Source organism: Mobula hypostoma, chromosome 31 (genome assembly GCF_963921235.1).
Source record: "Mobula hypostoma chromosome 31, sMobHyp1.1, whole genome shotgun sequence".
Lineage (NCBI taxonomy): Eukaryota > Metazoa > Chordata > Chondrichthyes > Myliobatiformes > Myliobatidae > Mobula > Mobula hypostoma.
The window spans coordinates 4,498,911-4,518,528 of NC_086127.1; the positions used below are offsets into that span (position 1 = coordinate 4,498,911).

At 50.6% G+C, this 19,618-nt stretch overlaps 1 protein-coding gene across 1 annotated transcript; it reads right to left on the minus strand.

Moving 5' to 3' along the window:
• Positions 1-225: 225 nt before the first annotated feature.
• LOC134339921 (equilibrative nucleobase transporter 1-like) lies at positions 226-18,096 on the minus strand. Its single transcript, XM_063036709.1, has 14 exons — positions 17,907-18,096; positions 16,365-16,497; positions 15,398-15,444; positions 11,505-11,581; positions 9,692-9,784; positions 8,542-8,681; positions 7,162-7,526; positions 6,611-6,778; positions 5,483-5,602; positions 4,444-4,608; positions 4,001-4,297; positions 3,739-3,931; positions 999-1,122; positions 226-324 (listed from the first exon to the last, which is right to left on the minus strand). Exons 1-14 carry the CDS (start codon positions 18,094-18,096, stop codon positions 226-228), a joined length of 2,211 nt encoding a protein of 736 aa, XP_062892779.1.
• Between the last annotated feature and the right edge of the window lie 1,522 nt (positions 18,097-19,618).

Here is a 19,618-nt window from a genome sequence, read left to right on the forward strand (position 1 = left end):
ATTTACATATTGCTATTTAACTATTTATGGTTCTATTACTATTTATTATTTATGGCGCATCTGCAACGAAAACCAATTTCCCCCGGGATCAATAAAGTATGACTATGACTATAACTATGACTATTAGTGGATTAGTAACGCCCTGGAAATGTATTTTTCAACGTGACACACAAAGCTGACCGCGGTGTTGATCTTATGGGTCGGCTTTGGGGAGGGGTGAGGGCTTCACTGTGCCCTCCGCCGGCTCTCCCGTCGGCAGTAGAGGTAGACGTTGACTGGATGGGCGTAGGTCAGGGCGACCAGGGCGACGAATGCGATGTTAAGCTGAGAAAAGAGGGAGAAAAAGACGATAAGAGAGACGATGAACAGAAACAGTCGCCATCCCTCAGCCTGGAGCCAGGCCCCTTGTCATCCCACCCCACCCCGCTCACTTCCGCCCCCTCCCCGGCCAGTTCCGTAATGGCATCTCGCAGGACAGTGAGTTGGCACCAAACCCCGGGGCCATTCCCAAATCTGAATAGAATTATTTACACCTGGTACAACGCGGAACATTCCTGATCAATCCGTCTCCATCACCCGAGCAGAGACATCCTTTCCAAATCAGAGCCACTCGCTGTGTGCGGAAATAATTGCAGGCCCTGTGTCAACTCGCTTCAGCTTGAGCTATTCCGCAAACAGTCTCATTCTCCGCAGATACAGCTTCTCCTCACCTACTCTAACGGCATTTGTCACGATTTGGACTGCTTCTGTTCAAGGTGTCCTTAAACCACCTCTGCTCTCGGGAAAGCAACCCCAATTTCTCTGGTCCTACCACAGATAGTTACGCTCATTCCCTCTGCGCACTTCCACAACATTCACGTTCCCCCTAAAGGTCGTTTCCTGCAATCAGTCACATGTCACACCGTGGCCTGGCTTTCTGCGTCACACCCCGATCCATCTCCCAGCCACAGGGAACAGACGCACGGTTCACAGGGACTCATCAGCCTCCCGATACTTACGTACAGTGGGTTGTCCTCCAAGGGGCCGTTGACGAGGATGAAGAGAGGATACTGGAGCAGGCTGACCACGGCGCCCACGGCGCGTGTTAACCCGTAGAGTTTTCCAAAGTGGCGCGGAGGGAACCTGCCGAGGGAGGGGAAAGGCGGAAGGATTCAGGGAATGGATATCGCAATGCTGGGCCATTCGGCCCAAATAGTCTGTTCTAATACTGGTACAAGGAGCTTCCTCTCATCCCAGCACAGTACAGGAACCTCCCATTCACCCCAACATTGTTGCGTCACTCATAATGCTAATTTATGCAAATCCCTTCTGCGCTCTCTGCGCGACATGTATCTCCACATTCCTCGTCCGTTCATGGGTTTACCTCGGTGTTTTTTTTTAAAGTATTGCCGTCGTGTGCTGCTTTCGCGATTTCTCCAGCAGTCCGGTCCACACACCTACGATTTGCTTCGTGTTGTTGTCTCGAACGTGCTTCCCAAATCTCCCTTAACTCCTCTTTAAGGCTTCCCCCTCTCACCGTAAATGCTTGAAATGTCTACGCTGGGAATAAGACAGCTTGTGCCTCTCGGTTTAATTAATCTACTGTGTATCTGGTTCCTCCCGAGCCTCTGAAGCTCCAGAGAAGACAAACCCAAGTTTGTCCAGCCTCTAACAACAGGAATTCTGCTGATGCTGGAAATTCAAGCAACACACATCAAAGTTGCTGGTGAACGCAGCAGGCCAAGCAGCATCTGTAGGAAGAGGTGCAGTCGACGTTTCAGGCCGAGACCCTTCGTCAGGACTAACTGAAGGAAGAGTGAGTAAGCGATCTGAAAGTTGGAGGGGGAGGGGGATATCCAAAATGATAGGAGAAGACAGGAGGGGGAGGGATAGAGCCAAGAGCTGGACAGGTGATAGGCAAAAGGGGATACGAGAGGATCATGGGACAGAAGGTCCGGGAAGAAAGACAAGGAGGCGGGGGGGACCCAGAGGATGGGCAAGAGGTATATTCAGAGGGACAGAGGGAGAAAAAGAAGAGTGAGAGAAAGAATGTGTGCATAAAAATTAGTAACAGATGGGGTACGAGGGGGAGATGGGGCCTTAGCGGAAGTTAGAGAAGTCGATGTTCATGCCATCAGGTTGGAGGCTACCCAGACGGAATATAAGGTGTTGTTCCTCCAACCTGAGTGTGGCTTCATCTTTACAGTAGAGGAGGCCGTGGATAGACATGTCAGAATGGGAATGGGATGTGGAATTAAAATGTGTGGTCACTGGGAGATCCTGCTTTCTCTGGCGGACAGAGCGTCGATGTTCAGCAAAGCGGTCTCCCAGTCTGCGTCGGGTCTCGCCAATATATAAAAGGCCAGATCGGGAGCACCGGACGCAGTATATCACCCCAGTCGACTCACAGGTGAAGTGTTGCCTCACCTGGAAGGACTGTTTGGGGCCCTGAATGGTGGTAAGGGAGGAAGTGTAAGGGTATGTGTAGCACTTGTTCCGCTTACACGGATAAGTGCCAGGAGGGAGATCAGTGGGGAGGGATGGGGGGGGGGGGACGAATGGACAAGGGAGTTGTGTAGGGAGCGATCCCTGCGGAATGCAGAGGGGGGCGGAGAGACAGATGTGCTTAGTGGTGGAATCCCGTTAGAGGTGGCGGAAGTTTCGGAGAATAATATGTTGGACCCAGAGGCTGGTGGGGTGGTAGGTGAGGACCAGGAGAACCCTATTCCTAGTGGGGTGGCGGGAGGATGGAGTGAGAGCAGATGTACGTGAAATGGGGGAGATGCGTTTAAGGGCAGAATTGATAGTGGTGGAAGGGAAGCCCCTTTCTTTAAAAAAGGAAGACATCTCCCTCGTCCAGCCTTTTCTTGCAGAACTGTGCTACACGTCTTCTGCACTCCCTCTCCAACGCCTTCACATCGTTCCTGCAAATGTGGAGAACAGAACTGCCCGGAACACTATAAATACTGGCTAAATGGAGTTATGTGCAGAGATGCCGAATTGCGATGCCGGGAGAATTGCGCGCCTGCTTTACCACACGGACTCCCGGAGACAGCGTGGTAACCGGACCTTCGGCTCTGTCCTTTCTGCCCGACAAATTGAGTGATGACCTCGTCCTTCAATGCCTGCATTTGCCCCACTTGCGCACATGGCGGTGTTTTAACCCCCTCCCCTGGACGGCCGCCCGCTGCTGCCTTGGAAGCCCGCAAGTCGGTTACCAATAAAAGTCGACCTTCATCAGTTCTTCAGTTTTGGACTCCCCTGCTCTGGAAAAGGAAATGTGACCACCCTCCATCGACAACCCTAATGGTCTTACATACATTCTATCTCGTCACCCTCAGCCTCCTGCGTATGCGGGGATAACATCCCACCCTGTCCAGTCCAATCCCGCAACTCAAGCACGCCCATCCCAGCAACATTCCCGTGAGTCTATTCTGTACCTCTCTATCTGAATGACATCCGTCCAACCTTTCTCGATCACGTCGTTTGGCAGCTCATTCCAAGTTGTCACTAACCACTGTGTAACACAGTTTCTTCCGAGGTCTCTTTCTAAGTTCTCCCTCTGCATCTCTGCATTTGATCGTCCACCTTATCTTTACACCCAAATGATTTTATAAACTTCAGTGAAGCGCTCATGCATCTGAGCTGCAAGGAGTAAAGATCTCCCGATAACTCAGACCCTCTAACGCAGGCAGATGTTAATAGGTCTATTTGTACAATCCCCAGCGGGGCAAACCCGACACGGCGCCTGCCACTTACGTCATGACGAGGAAAGTCGAGACACCACCGAACAGGAACGATCCTGCCAGCATGAGCAGGACAAATGTCAGGTACTGCACCTCCGGCACGGGGATAGCGGCGGAGATGGAAAAGAGCACGAAGAGGGTGACGGTAATGGCGAAGGAGAGCACCGCCGACTGCATGTCCGCCAATCTCCGGAAGGCGACCGAGCCTGGGATGGGGAGGGGAGAGGAGACACGGTTTCAGCACTTGTCCATCAAATGCGTCCCTTTGCACAAACACTCCAGGAGAGAGACGAGTGAAACTATGATTTCAAGTGGTGAGACGATGCACTTCCGGAAATCGAGCCGATGCGCCGTGAATGGGAAGCGATTCGGGAGCGCAATGGACCAGCGGTTCTCAGGAATGTACGGTAGCAGATTGATTGTGAGAGTGACGCAGGTGCGCATGCGGCCGGTCGATCGCGCGGTGAATCCAGTGGATCTCCTATGCTGGGGGCGCGCCCGTTCTGGAGAGTGGGACTTCTTCTGAGCGCGCATTTCTTTCGGGTCGACCGGTCTGAGTCGGAGCTTCCTCGCTGAAGTTGTCCAACGTTTACCGTCAGTTTAAAAGAAAAAAAAACAGTTTGGCATCTCGGGTGGGAAAATAGCGATGAGGAAAGGAAGGTCTAATCGTCTTCATCTGTGGAGGTATTCGCATGGCGTCATGCGTAACAAGCAGTACAGATCCAGAGAGGCGTTAGCAATAGAGAGCTGGCGAAAATGGTGTTTGGCACGCTGACACTCATCGCTCGGGGCACGAAGTACAGGAGCCGGGGCATTACGATGCAGTTGTACAAGTCGCCGAGGAAGCCGCTCCTGCTGTATTGTGTGGAATTTTGTATGTCCTCTTTTGAAAAAAGAGGCGTGGTTAAATTGGGGAAACCGCAGTTGGTATCCCAGGTTATTACCGGGATTAGACGGCCTCAGGTACAGGGTGAGGCTGGTGAGGATAATTATTTATTACTCAAAGAGTAGGAGACTAGGAGACGACTTTAGAGAAATATTTAACGTTTTGAGATGCATAAGGGAGGGGAGGGGGAGGGAGGGAACGTCGACTCGGACCATGAGAGTCCTGCGCCGGGCATTTTCATACCTTACAAGGCGCAAAATGAGATTCATAAAGAGGACAGTAACAGACTAATCCCTTGGGTAGAACACTGCAGAACAGTTTGGGAAAGAGCATTAGGCTGAGATGGGAATCATTGAAAAGGGTCTTGAGCGACAATTTTTCATGCGGTGGGGGCGGGGTGTGACAGCATATTCGGACAGGCTGGATGGCCGGTAGTGGGCCTGGTCTCGCTGGGCCGGAAGACTGCATCCGTGATCTATGACAACAAATGTGAGAAACTGCATGTGGACTGAACATATGGTCTTTGTGGACCTGTGTGCGTGAGAGTGAGTGAGACGGTGAGCGTTCACGCCGCAAACTACAGTGGATGTGAATGCCCGATGGCCGGTGTGATTGAGAGAAGCAGAGAGGGCGACTAACAGAGCCTGATAAGATATGTGTCTGTGTGTGTGTGTGACAGAGTTTGAGGACGTGAGAGTGAGGCTGCTTGTCGTGGGCGACAGAGCGACATGCGAAGTGTGAGAATCTCACAAGACGCCAGACGCTCAGAACGGGACGAGCAGATCCTGACGCACGTGTCCCAGGTTACCCAGTGAAGAGGGTCACCCCGATCGCAGGTCACCGAGAAGCCGTCACTTCTCTCCGGGACTACCTGACTCCCGCTGCGAACGCCCGCCTCTCCACTTGTGTCGATCGAGGATTAACCCGTTCCAGGAAGCGCAAACAACATTGAGGAGCTGGGTGAAGGCGAAGGCGGAGGTCAACCTGCTGACTGAGAGGGAGAAGAAGGGAAGGCTAAGAATGCGTAATGAAGGGAGGTGGAGAAGGAGGGGAGAGAGAGAAATGGAGAGACGAGCGAGAGAGAGCGAGAAAGAGAGAGAGAAATTGAGAGGAAGTTAAATAATTGAGTAGCGAGAAGGAGACAGCGATACAAAAGGAGGCCTTCTCTTTTCTCCAGAGCTGCGGGCACAGAGCAGTGCATCATGGGAAACAGCCTCCCGACCATGGACTCTCTCTACACTTGTCGCTCCGCAGTGAAGCATCGTAAATCGACAAACAGCGCACACACCCTGGACGTTCCCTCTTCTCGACTCTCCCAGCGGGCGGAAGATACAAAAGCGTGTATCTCCAATCACTCCCTCCCATTCCGCCTCTTTCTTGTTCTCTCTTTCACCAACTTCGACCTCACCCTCCGTTCCTCCTTCCATCGTTCCTCAAACCGTAAGGCTCTCTCTCTGTCAGAATCCCTCTCCAGACACCTGCCTTTCTACTTCCACCTCTCCGCTGGTACTGTCCATCCCCCAGAACTCTTCTATCCTTTCACATCTCCCTCTCAGTGGTCCGCACCTCCGACCTCCTCCCTCTTCCTCTCCTCTGCCCCGACTCTGTCCTCCTTACCCTCCCTCACCAGCTCCGTCCCTCTCCGTGACTCCCCGCCCCTCCTCTTCGCACTACTCACTCTCTCACACATCCACGGCCGACCAGCTCAGGCTCACCGCTCCTCCGCTTCTCCCTCTCCCTCGCCACCTCCGGTCTGTCACACAGCTCCGTTCTCTCCCCTCCTCCATCTCCATTTCCCCAACCTCATTCCACCCCTCCCTTTCTTCCTCACCCTCTCTGGCTCCTGCTCCATCCTTCTTTCTCTCCTCCCCCTCCCCCTGCCTTTCTGCGAACTCCCTCTTCTCCCTTCCTCACTACCAAATCCTACTCCTCCTCCTCTACGTCTCCGATTTCCCTCTGCACCCTGTCCCAATATGAGGAAGTGTCATTGCGAATTGACCTTGCGTGGCGTCGCCATCCGTCAGCAGGCCGAGCAGCGGGTTCAAGGTCCCTATAAAAAAGGACAGGCGTGTCTGACCCACCGAGAACCAGAACAGAGAGCTCAGGAACAGCCAGGACAAGACGGAGTTCCGAAAGGAGGCATCGTTTTCCTCTCTGACTCCCGAACCTACAGTGGGTGGAGAACAGGATTTAAAGCGGGAAGCTGCGGAGCGAGAGCCTCTCATTCCACCCTTTTAGCCGGGGGTCCGTGGCAGGGTGGGTGTCTAAAGTCTAATTTCTGGTATACAGTTTACCCTTCCGACTTCATATATGTGTTTAAAACTATGAGGCACAGGCAGACCGATAAAGTCATCGTCTAGTCCCAAGGGTGGAAGTGTCTCTGGAACATGGCTGCATGTTGGCGCCAGAATTTGTGGTAACACCTTTGGGCTGTTCCCGCGCCTCGCTGGGTGTGCAGGTGTTTCACACAAACAACAATTTCACTCAATATATCGATATGCATTTATCAATAAATCGGAATCTGATTCTGAAAGAGAAAGGCGTTCTCACCTGCTATCCCACCTGGTTGCATATTCGCTCGATTAGCCGGCAGCTCATTTCCATCTTCCAGAATTCCTTCTGACACCAACGCCGCTTCGTTCCTTCCTTCTGTTTCCGCTCCTCCCTCTCCAGAGTGTCTGCTATTTTCATCTTCCGTCTCTCCCTCCACCCGCTCTCCCGCTGCCTCTCCCGTGAGATGCTCGGTCCTTTCGTGTTCCACTTCCTGCTTCCTGTTCGTCCATCCCTCGCTGCCTTGCGCCTTCCGCTCGTTGCCGTCTGCTCTCATCTCGTCTGCCCCCTGAAGGGTGTTCAGCTGGTTGGCAGAATCTGACTTTCGCCAGAACGCGATCAACCATAACTTCTCGCAATCCACTCTGAGCGGGGAAGCAAAACGTCATGAAGCGTCATTACGTCAGACCGAATCCATCGGGACTATTGTCATGAAAAAGCTGAAGAAATAAAGTTCAGTCTCCGCACATAATTATTCTGCGCAAAACAGCCCGAACCCCTGAGTCCATTTCCTTCCTTCAGCGCAGTGCCGCCGTCCTAATATTCTTCATTAAAAAAAAGTCCCGGAGGCACTCTGGCCTGCAGTGCATTGTGGGGTGTACGCATCCCATAAATAACCATCCCTCCTGTATCTCTCATTGGCCGCGATCTGATTTCGTCCCACAGCTCATTCGTGGACCTTTGTTATTCTGCTTGGAAAACAGCAAAACCCTGGGATACCTATACACACTGTAAACCTACTGAACCTCTAGACTATTTCCCAACCTTTTGCGCACTCGCGGACTCTGGTTACTCTCTCTACAAACTATTAAACAGCTGGATGATACTGTGGGGCCTCCGTTATTTTGCAATGAAACCTCGTGAACCTGGTATAACCCACTACAGGACATGGGATAATCTGTACATAAACTTCTTGAATCCCCAGATTAAATCCCATCCAATCAGTCACTCCTGTAAACATGTCATACTGTGTTTAACCCTGCTGAAACTTTGTTTTACATCCGTGCTATATATAATGTTACTCAATCCCCTGTATAATATCCCGACATGAATCGCACCCCGCGGACCTATTATTCTATATATGAATCCACTGAACTCCGGATTATTCCTCATCGTGTATCTCACACTCGGACATCTGTTTTATGTTCAAACCCACAGAAACCTGGGATTATATCCCTGTCGTCAACTCACTTCAGATTACCGGCTATTCTATGTATCAACCAATTGAACTGCATGATATCTCAGTTTGAAACCACCCGTCAATCTCCAGTTATCCCAGAACGATACGAACGACCCGATCTCCACATTCGGTTTCAGCATGTACCCCATTGCTGTTTCCTGCCTTTGCTCCAGAAACCCCGTTCCCGTTCTGCGCCTTACCCGTAGGTGAAGCCCTCCGGCAGTGGGTAGGGGATGTGTCCCCAGGGAAGGAGGAATACGGTGCGCAGGACGAGCAGGACGCTGAGGCAGCTGATAAACAGGAAGATGGCCTTCAGGGAGAAACCAGCTTCATAGACCACCTGAAAGGGGAGAAACGTCAGAGTATTGGCGGACGTCAACAGCACTGGTACTGACATAAACCCATCCCTTTGCCACCCACAGCCCTCACCCCTCACCACTCCCTCCGCCATTGCTCTCTGAAGAAACCAAGCATTTCCAAGTCGTTCTTCTGTCCGAGTCCCCTGATCATCTCTCCACTTCCACCTCTTCCAGCTCGGTGTTTCATCTTCCACCGTTCTCCGAATTTCCTACAAAACTCGAGACGACTTTATTTCCAACCACAGTCTCCTTCTTAATCTCTTTCTCTCTCTACCCTCCACCCCCCCCCACCCCCACCTCCCACCTCGTGCTTACAGTACGCCTATCTACACCCGTGTGTCTCTGTGACTATCGCTGGCGAGAGATTATAATCCCTCTTCACAACCCTCCAGCGACGTGTCAGTCCACGGCGTGCTCTGCCGCCAAACTGAGGTCGGACGCGTATTAACGGCACGACACCTCGTATTCCGCCCTGGCTGACGCCACGTTATTGGCATGAACATCCATCTCTTCAAGTTGTAGAAAGCATTCCTCCTTGTCTCCTCTCATGTTTGTTTCAACGTCCCCACCAGTCCCCGTGACGTCTTCCCTTCACCCACACACCGTTCTCTCTGTCTGCCCATCATTCGTCCTCCCGGTTGCTCTCCTCACTTCCCTCCTTTAATTCCGTGAACCACTCCTCTCAATATCCATCTCAATGAATATCGAAACTTGTTGCACGGTGCAATCTTGTGTCGTCTTTTTAGCATCCTCTGAGATCAGTGTATTAATTTCCTTTAGTAGAGCCTTGCAGTTTTTCTGTCCGCCATTTACGAATCGAAGTGTTTCTTGACCCACCCCATGTATCTGCCTCGACCACCACCCATGCCAGGCTGTTCCTCGTACCCACCACGATCTGTGTGACAACCTATCCCTGAATTCACTCCACTTTCTTCATCCCTTCTCACCACGGAAAGCATCCCAAGAGTTACTTTGATGACAGGACTCTCACCTTGACCACGAGGAAGACAATCGCAGCTGAACCAAAGGCTCCCGTGTGCAGAGTGATAACGGTGGAGCGCTTCCTCCCGAACAAAATTCCGGCCTGAGGAAATCGGACGCAAACAGAACAAAGTCAGTGGAACCTCCCGGAGAAGCTGAAGAAATATTCAGCCCCGACCCGCCCATTCAGACAATGGTCCATTTTATTGCAGGCATTTAACAGGTTTCAATAGGGACATTTAATGTCAGAGAAATGAGACTATATACATCTTTAACCCTCCCTCCTGCAGCATGTCTTCAGCCACATGTTGATCTGCGCTATCTTACTATTTCTAAACCTGCCTGCACGTGGCACTGGTAGCAATCCTGATATTGCTATCCTGGAGGTCCTGTCCTTTCACTTGTCTCCTAACTCCCTAAATTCTCCTTTCAGGACCTCCCTACTCTTCCTACCCACGACACTGGTACCTACATGGACTACGACATCCGGATACTCAACCTCCCTCTTGAGAATACCAAATACTCGATGCGAGATATCGCGGACTTTGGTAACAGGGAGGCAACAGACCATCCGGGATTCTCGATCTCTTCCACAGAACCTCTTATCTGTCTCCCTAACTATCGAACCCCAATCACTACTGCTCTCCTCTTTTCCCTCCTTCCCTTCTGAGTTGACGCAACCACTGAATTTTGTCCCTGGTAGTTCGAACCATCAACAGTATCCAAAACGATGTACTTATCATTGGTGGGAACGGCCACAGGGGCGCTCTGCTCATTCTGTCTATTCCCCTTCCCTCTCTTGACAGTAACCCAGCTACGTGTCTCCGGACCCTTGGAGGTGACTATCTTCCTGTAACTCCTCTCTATTTCTGGCCTCCAGAATGATCCGAAGTTCATCCATCTCCAGCTCCAGTTCCCTAACTCGGTTTGTGAGGAGCTGCAGCTGGATGCACCTTTCGCAGGCGTAGTTATCAGGGACGATTGTGCTTGCCCTGACTTCCCACATCCTGCAAACAGAGCACTCAACTGCCCGAACTGCTGCCTCCATTACCTACTCCTTTGGTAATTAGATTAATTAAAGTAACTTACCCAACCTTACCTCACTTGGAGTGAAGCTCTTCCTCCGCCTCTGCTGGACGAAGCCTCAGGAGCCAAAGCCTTCCTACTCTGTCTCCCTCTACTCCGTAGCCCGCTAAAACGTCGTCCTCTCTTTTAAATACTCCCGCTGCCTCACGGTCCGACTTGCACGCGCTTGCTCAGACGTGCCCCGTTCAACTGCCGAAGAAAATCCTATCCCTCACAATACTCTACAGTAATTCCATAAGCCGTCTGCCTCACTTTCACCCAAACAGCAAGATGTTTTTTCCCGAACCCTTGCTACCGCACTTTCAGTAGTCTTCAGCGGACTTCCCATCCTTTTATCTGCCAACAGTCTTTCCCCTTCTCAGGACGTTCCCCGCTAATGCGACCACATCTGACCATGCCCCCGTCAAGACTTTAACTTGTGGACAAGTCCAATGTTTCTGCAAAATAATTTAGAACTATCTCTGACAACCGTCCCCAAAGTTCGTCTTGATGACATGTCAATCACTCTTTCCTTGACAGAAGGCCCAATGATTCTTTCCTTCTCCAACAGCTCCCTCTGTATGTCGATTAAGACTGTAATTCTGGACTCATTATATGCAATCCACCCAGTCTGATCATTGTGCATTATGGGGGAACCACAGGGCGGAGCTCTCCCTGCATTAGTCCTTTGAACCCCACGTTTCACGCCCGTTCTGTCGCTGACACCACGCGGAAATGAAAGTGACCCCCCGGAGCACCTTTAGGTTTGTTGTCAGTAGGAAGACTCCTCCCACTCCAATGAGTATGAGCGCGGGAAACAGCAGCAGCGCCGACGCTGTGACAGGGAATGAGAGCGAGAGTGAGGCGGAGACCAGGAGCATTTGACGGCGGATCTCACTCTCTCTTATGAGCACACTCTTCCTCTTCCCTTCTCTCGTGCTCGCACAGTGCACAGACAGACACGGAATCACGCACAGACACGCAACCACGCACTGGCACGCAACCACGCACAGACACGCAACCACGCACTGGCACACAACCGCGCATGCGACATTCCGTCTATTTTAATCACCGTGTAACTTGAAACACTGACAAAGTAACTATGTTGAAACTGTCAAATATTTTAATGTACATTTATTGTACGTGGATTATCTTCTTGATGTGGATTATTCTCGTTAATACAGAATAAATTTTGAGATGTTGCACAGTTATTTTAGCATTGGTTTCAAAATTATATTAACATAATGAAAAATAGCACTCTAGCTACGTGGCAATAAAGGCAACGTGCGGGGGAGCATTTCAGTTACTGCAGCGCCGCTTGGAGGCGAGGGTGACGCACACGTACACAAAACACACCAACGTGCACACAAAGTCCACACACACAGGTACAGGAACACGAAACAGACATAGACAAACACATTACACTCACAAATATATATACACTCATATAGACAAAGATCGGCACATGCACCAGCGCAGACAGAAACACAAGAAATACGCAAATAAGCATTCACATCTGATAAATATGGAAACACGTAGACACACTTACAGACACTCTCTCCCTCCCCCCTCCCTCCCTCTCTCTCTTTCTTCCTCTCTCTCTCTCTCTCTCTCTCTCTGTATATATATAATGGCTCCTTTATAATGTTAACTGCTGACGGAAGATGTTTTCTACAGTAACATATTTGGGTTATAATTATAGATAACTTGACTTTCCAATGCCATTGCTAAGCAGCAGAATACATGTTATTCTTTCTTGTGTGCGAAAGCTATTGTCTTTCGCGTGCAATGGTCAGAAGGTGCGATAGGGACAGAGAAAGGAGACGCTACGGGAGGGATGCTGTATGCTGGGCGACGGAACGGACCCCGAGATGGGAATCCGACGCCCAGGGTCCTAGGTGAGGATAGGAGACGAGGACAGACTCGTGTGGAGCGTTTGGTCGATTACCGAGGGTGGTCCCATTCGAGGGTCGGCGGTGTTCGGAGGACATCGACTGGAGTAAAGGACACTTGATTCGTGATCTCCAGCGAATTATTTGTGCACAGAACTGATAAAGTTACTGACTTGGCGCCTTTATTGCATTTGTTTCTACCAACCCATCATGAGAAATACTATTGTCGGTCTCCCTGTAATGTTTCGCTGCTCAGGTAATGGTTTTTCTGTAGCAGTAATGTTTAGGTTATGACTAGAGATAACAGCGCGGGTTAGCTAATCAGAGGGATGTTGTTCGTTTTTGTGGGTATGGAAGCAGGGATATCGCGGTCCTTTGCCGGCGAGAGATGAATAGGGAAGGCGCGAGTGGAGAAAGTTGTTAGACCGCCGGATGAGTGGACTGGAAACAAGGGTCCAAAGGTTCGGGACGCTCGGAGGAGGTCCATGGTGGACGATTGACGTATCAGTAAGCCCCAATGTGCACATTTGACTTTTTATTTTTATTTTACTTCCTCGCCTATATTCAGATTAAAATTTATAAAGTCAAATCATTCGGTGTACTGCCTGATATTTTGCGCTTCTGATTTGTAACCGGGCAACACATCACGCAGCATTCACACAAAAGAGATTTCTCGGTCTGGCTGGACGAGAGACTGTGTCTCCAAGACATACGCGTACTGACCAAACCTGCGGGTTACAATTGTGGGGGCTCGTCCGGGATTGACTCCGTTGGATTGCCCTGAGCAGTGAACCAGTGGGACCACGCCTTATCACCCGCAGGGTGATCCCCATCCCGAGAGGTTTAATCGACCCTTGTTAGACATACTCGGGATCCTGGAGGTCAGCAAGAAGAGTAGACGGAGTCAACATATTGGACATCTGGTTCACAATTACAACTGTACTTGAAGTGAAGCTACTGGGTATACGTCATATAGTCTGCTGTTTGGGCGCCAGGCGAGGTTGCCCACTGACCATTACCGTTTGGCCTGAAGAGGGTGACTTACCACCGAAGACTTATCTGAAGTATGTGTCCGACATGAGAAGGCAGCTGGTAAGGGATCATGAATGAGCAGGGATAGCGGCTGCCGGTCAGAATCTAGGAAATAAGAGGAGCTATGACCAAATAGTGAGGTTTTCCCAACTCCTGCCGAGAGACCGGGTCCTTCTAAGGACTTTAGGGCTATCTGGAAAACATAAACTGGCGGACTGCTGGGCTGCTACGCCCTATGTGGTGGAGAGTCGACTGGCAAACATACGATATTTCCGGGTGAAACCAAAGGATGGGAATGGGCCTGACAAGATTCTCCATCGGAACCACCTGTTGCCCCGGGACAAGACGTGCAGGAAGACCTAGAGACCGACTTGGAGCCTACACCCAGCAAGAGAACTCTGCGGAAAGGCGGGGCGACTGCAGGGCCCACAGCAGGCGAGGTGAGGCCGGAACCCACCCCTCAGAGGGATACGGATTCGGAGGATGATGACCCGGATGTGTGGTCTATACTGCCTTTCACTAACTCCCCATTGATAGAAACACAGAAGCATAGAAAACCTACAGCAAATACAGGCCCTTCAGCCCACAAAGATGTGCCGAACATGTCTTTACAGTAGGCATCCCAGAACAGCGCCCTGAGGCACACCACTGGTCACCGACCTCAATGAAGAATATGACCTATTCTTTGCCTTCTTTGGGCAAGTCAGTTCCTGATCCATAAAGCAATGTTCCCTTGGATGCTTAATTCAGGAATGATTGAGGAATAGACTCCCGGACCTTTTCCGCTGAGTCACTGAAGTGCTGGTGGGGGAGGGGTGTGGGCAGCCTTGTTTGCAACGGAACCCCGCAGGCGAGGAAGCTTGGCATGTCCACGGGACAGAGGGATCCGAGTGGCAGGTGGGCACGAGTCATAGATTGCCGGATGCCTCGCCAGGGAGGCCGGAAGTTTCCCCAGTACTGTCTGAACCTGAAGAGTTAGGTGAGGGGGTATGGAGGTCTCAGAGAATTAGGGGACCATCGGATAGGTTGGCATACGTAACTCTGAGTGAACAGAGTGTGAACCCTACCGCTTTGGGGAAATTTGTCACTGCCTCTTGCACCTGAATATCAGTTTTTGTTTTGCAGGAAGGGTTGGCGATTTGAGCACATGACTACATTTGTTGCGGGGAGAGTGCACGGGGCTGTAATGGCTTCTCCGTAGTGTTTCACTGCTAAGGTAATGGTTTCTCTGTAGAAACAACGCTTGTGTTAAGAATAGATATAACGGGGGCTTTGGATTTTATGTTAGCCAATGAGAGGGATGTTGTTCTCCCTTGTGAGTCTGGGAGCAGGGATTACGCGGTCCTTTGTTGGTGAGAGATGAAGAGGGAAGGCGCGGGTGGAGAGAATTGGTAGACCGGAAGAAGAGTGCACTAAGCCTTACACCCTCTCTTAAAGTGAACACAATAACTCAGTCAGGGAGTTTCTGAATTATTTAGAACGGGTTTTATTGTGAACAAAATGTTTCATCTGACACCCACAGACACACACGCAGGCTGTCTCCATCTGCAGCTCTTTCTCTCTGTCTCTCTCTCTCTGTCTAAAACACACACAAACACACGCACACACACACACACACACACACACACACACACACACACACACACAACCACACACACACACAACCACAAAGTCGTGTGGTCCGACCAAGACTTACCAGTAGACAGAATAGAAAGATATTGACTCACCCGCAGTGGAAAACGCGATCAACAGGGTGCCGGTAGTGAACAGCAATCTGGCGAGAGACAAATCCAAACTTTGACACCCAACCATCACTCCTGCTTCCTCCCATCACTTTCGTTACCCACGGAATCCTGTCCAGCAGATCCAGACCCCGTTTTCCCAGCTTTTGAGCTCATGAATGGAGCCTTTTCAAACAGATCATTGCAACTCAGAACAAGCCAATCGCCCTCCGTCTACGTCTCTCCCTCTCTCTCTCTCTCTCTCTCTCTCTCTCTCCCCTCTCTCTCTCTCTCTCTCTCTCTCTCTCTCTCTCTCTCTCTCGCTCTGTCTCTCTGTCTATCTCTCCCCCCACCTCTGTGTCATTCTCGTTCTGCACCCCATCTCTTCATGTGTCTTTGATTGACCCTCCTGACTTCCAGGTTTCCCCCACCACCACCTACCCAAACCGAGACGAGTCCAGAGTAACGTTACTGCAGTCATGTCCACAAGCATGCTCGTCTCTGAGCCGAACTGGACGGCATGGGAAAGGGCGAATGTTTCAAAGTGGATCCGAAGGGCAGTCGTTCGATCTTTTTACGAACTAAGCCCGGTACATGGTACGGAGTGCCAGAGGAAGTGATAGGGGCTGGTCCAGTTGGAACGGCACAAAGACTCTTGCCGTGAGTACGTGAATAGGAATATTTAAAGTAAAATAGGTCAAACGGGGAAATTGCGATTGAGACATGAAAACAATGTTGTCAACATGTCAAAACAGTGCGCCGAGCAGAATTTAAGGAATGGTTCAGAGGGATATCAGCCGAACGCCGGGAAATTGGAGTGGCGTGATCCAGTCGGCCCGAGCGTCTAGTTTCCGTAATTATACTCCATATACATTTCCGCCACAATGCGAACAACACCCCATGCTCATTCGCTTCCCCTGATTGTTCCCGCGACACAGGCAGCATTCGTCTCCGCAACGCAAGAGGGACTTACATGGCCAGGAGGCGAGTCACCATGATACCGTAGCCATCCAGCAGCAAGCCGCTGGCGAAGGTGACGAAACTCATAACGAAGTCGCCAACGGTGAAGATGAGGGCGAAGCGTTCGTCCTGTGGTACACAGCTCACTGAAAGGGTCAAAGATCAGATTTCATACTTCAAAGATCGAAGCAAATTCAATATCAAAGTAATATGTGTAACAATGCACTACCGTGAGATTCGTTTTTCTTGATGACATTTACAGGAACATAAATAAATAAATACACCATACAATGAAAAACTACACGCAAATAAAGGCTGGCAAACAGCAACGAGCGAAAGAAAACAAAATCTTGCAAATATATTTTCATAAAGTAAATAAGTATTCCTGAAGTCAGGAGTAGCAGAGATCTTGAAAGCGAGTCTATAGATTGTGTTGAGTTGAGTGACGTTATCCTCACTGTATCAGGAGCTTGATGGCTCAAGGGTAACAACTGACTTTGAACCTGGTTCTTTGGGACCTCCGGCTTCTGTGCCAATGAAAAGGCGAGAGACTGAGGGTGATGGATGGAGAGAGAGGAAAGGATAGGGGTCTGGGATTGGGAATGCACTTCTGTCTTCTCTTTAAATTTTCATTGACTCCATTGCGTATCTTTGTATTTACTGGGAAAGCCGTAAGAAAATGAACCTCACGGTTGCGTCACGTACCCCGTGACGGGAATGAAGAGCCAGCAGAGATGGAAGACACTTTCGAGTTAGTAGCTACGCAATACAGTAATAGTAAAGTAATAGAAATCCTCGTGTCTTAAAGTGACCGTCCAACTGTTAGTCTTCGTCTCTCTCTCTCTCTCTCTCTCTTTCATTCTCTCTCTCTTTTCAAAAGAACATGTCGATGTTAAAGAACTCGGTCTCTCTCTTTTCAAAAGCACAGTTCATAGGGGTAATTCAGGATCCCGTCACAGTAGTGTACAATGTACTTAGAGAGAGGGAGGGCGGAAAGGGAAAGAGAGAGAAAAGGGATAGAGGGAGAGAGAAAGACAGACAGACTGTCAGACAGACAGACAGAGGAAGAGGTGGAGGGCGGAGGGACTCTTCTGAGTTTTACTGCTCTCTTTCAAAGGGCTCCATTCATGAGTTCCCAAGCTGGAGAATCCCGGGTCTGGATCTACTGGACAGGACTCCGTGGCCAACGAAAGGGGTGGGAGGAAGCAGGAATGTTGCTTCGGTATCAAAGATTGGTTTTGTCTCTCGCCAAGTTCCTGGATGGCACCGGCAACCCGTTGATCGAGTTTTTCGACTGCGAGATAGACAATGCCCTCCTGTTCAGTATACTGGTAAATCTTGGCCGGACCTCAATGCTTGTTTGTGTGAACTAGAGGGGGATGGAGAGAGAGGGCGGGGGGAGCTTCCGCCATCTCCAGCATCTTTATCCACTTATGCCGTTAGAAAAGACTCTTATTGATTCCTCTGTCTACATCTCCCCGACTGTCATTATCCTGGCTTCCCACCATTACCCACCCCGCCCTACAGTCCCTGTCGGTCATAGCCCGACACTCACCTGTCCCATTCCTCAGCCCAGAGTGGTTGGATGTGTTCTGCGGGGGGCAGAGATCAGCGAAGTACTCCTCGTTCTTCAGTACAATGACGAGCGAGGGCCAGCCGAGTATCACGCCCGCGAACCCAAGGCACTCTATCACCCCAGTGACACAGGTACAGGACAGCTGAATCTTCTTGCCCAAGCGACCCATTGACGCAACCCGCAGCACTCGCTCGGCGGTCCAACAGAGCGAAGCTCTCTCAGCTCCGGCCACCCGACAGTGCGGGACGACCTCAGCACTCTCTCTTCTTCGTGAGGTTTACTCCCGGTTCCAGATCCCTGGTGCTGTCGCTTTCCCTCTGTGCTGACCTTCTGTTCTGCAGAGCAGCTAAATCACATAGGAGGAGGAAATGCAATGAAAATTTAGCCGTCATCAAACAAAAATGCTGCCGTCCTGGTTTCCCATTTCAATCGTACAGGTTAATGCCAAGCCGGGGTGTTGAGCAATGTTGAACACAGGCTTTGTGTGACATGGAGGCGCATGGAATGATTTACTTCGAAGGGTGAGGCATTGAAAAAAATAATTCTGTTGCAACATTAAAACAGCTTTCGGAGCACTATGCGGTGTATTAATCGCCAATCTATTGGTGGAATATGGTGGCGCTGCCGACAACGCAAAGCAAGTTCATCAGGATTGGAGGACCCCAGTGACGGAAAGAGATTTCATTGGTGGGGCTTCACTTCCCTGCGGCCAGTGAGGTTGAGGGGCGACAGGATAGAGACATGGAAAGGGCAAACAGGACAGGTGACTGTCACGTGGCACAGGTATCAAAAGCAAACGGTGATCAGGTGTTGCAGGTGACAAGGAAATGTAAAGGGGCACAGAGGAGCCCGTCAGATTCTGCAGATGCTGGACATCGGGAGTAAGACACACACATGCAGACACGAAGCTGAGAAATTTCGCGTGTTTGGCAACATTTATGGAGAGCGCTGGACTCGGGGTTACGGGACGAGACCCTTCATGAGGACTGGAACGGGAGTGGAATGAAGCCAGAATGTGGGAAAGATCAGGAGTACAAGCTGGACGGCGAAAGGCGAAACGGGTTGTAGGTGAGGACGTAGTCAGAGGCACGGGGTTGACAAATGAAAAATGTTAAGGGCTGACGGAAAGGGAATCGGCTCGGAGACAAAAGTGTTCGTGGGGGATGGGGAGGATCATCAGAGGGCAGTTGAGGACAACTGAAGGGGGAACCGCAGAGACGGCATAGGGAATGCAGAAGGTGACAAGGAGGTGAGGCTGACAAAGAAACTGCCGGACGTTAGAGAAATCGGCGTTCGTGGCCTCAGGAGGTTGAATCAGAGATATACACCAATCTGATAGTCACTTGACACGGCAATACACACGGGAGTTCAACGTCCAAATACGATAAATTTGGGTAATTGCAGCTGGGAACAGGACTGGCAGGATCCAGACGCCAACCAATCACAAACACTTATCTATCCAAACTGAAGAGCATCGAGGCACAAGGAAAACCAGGGAGGAATGAAGACAGTCGAGGTTATCTTGCAAGAAGTGAAAGAAAGTGGCCGCCGATGATTCCCCTCACAGTGGCACACGGACCACGGAGCAGGAACCCCAGGGATCAAACTACCATAATCAGAGGAACGATGAAGGACAAAATAGCTCCCGTGGAGACCATATTGCACATGGGAAAGTACACTATCCCCAATAT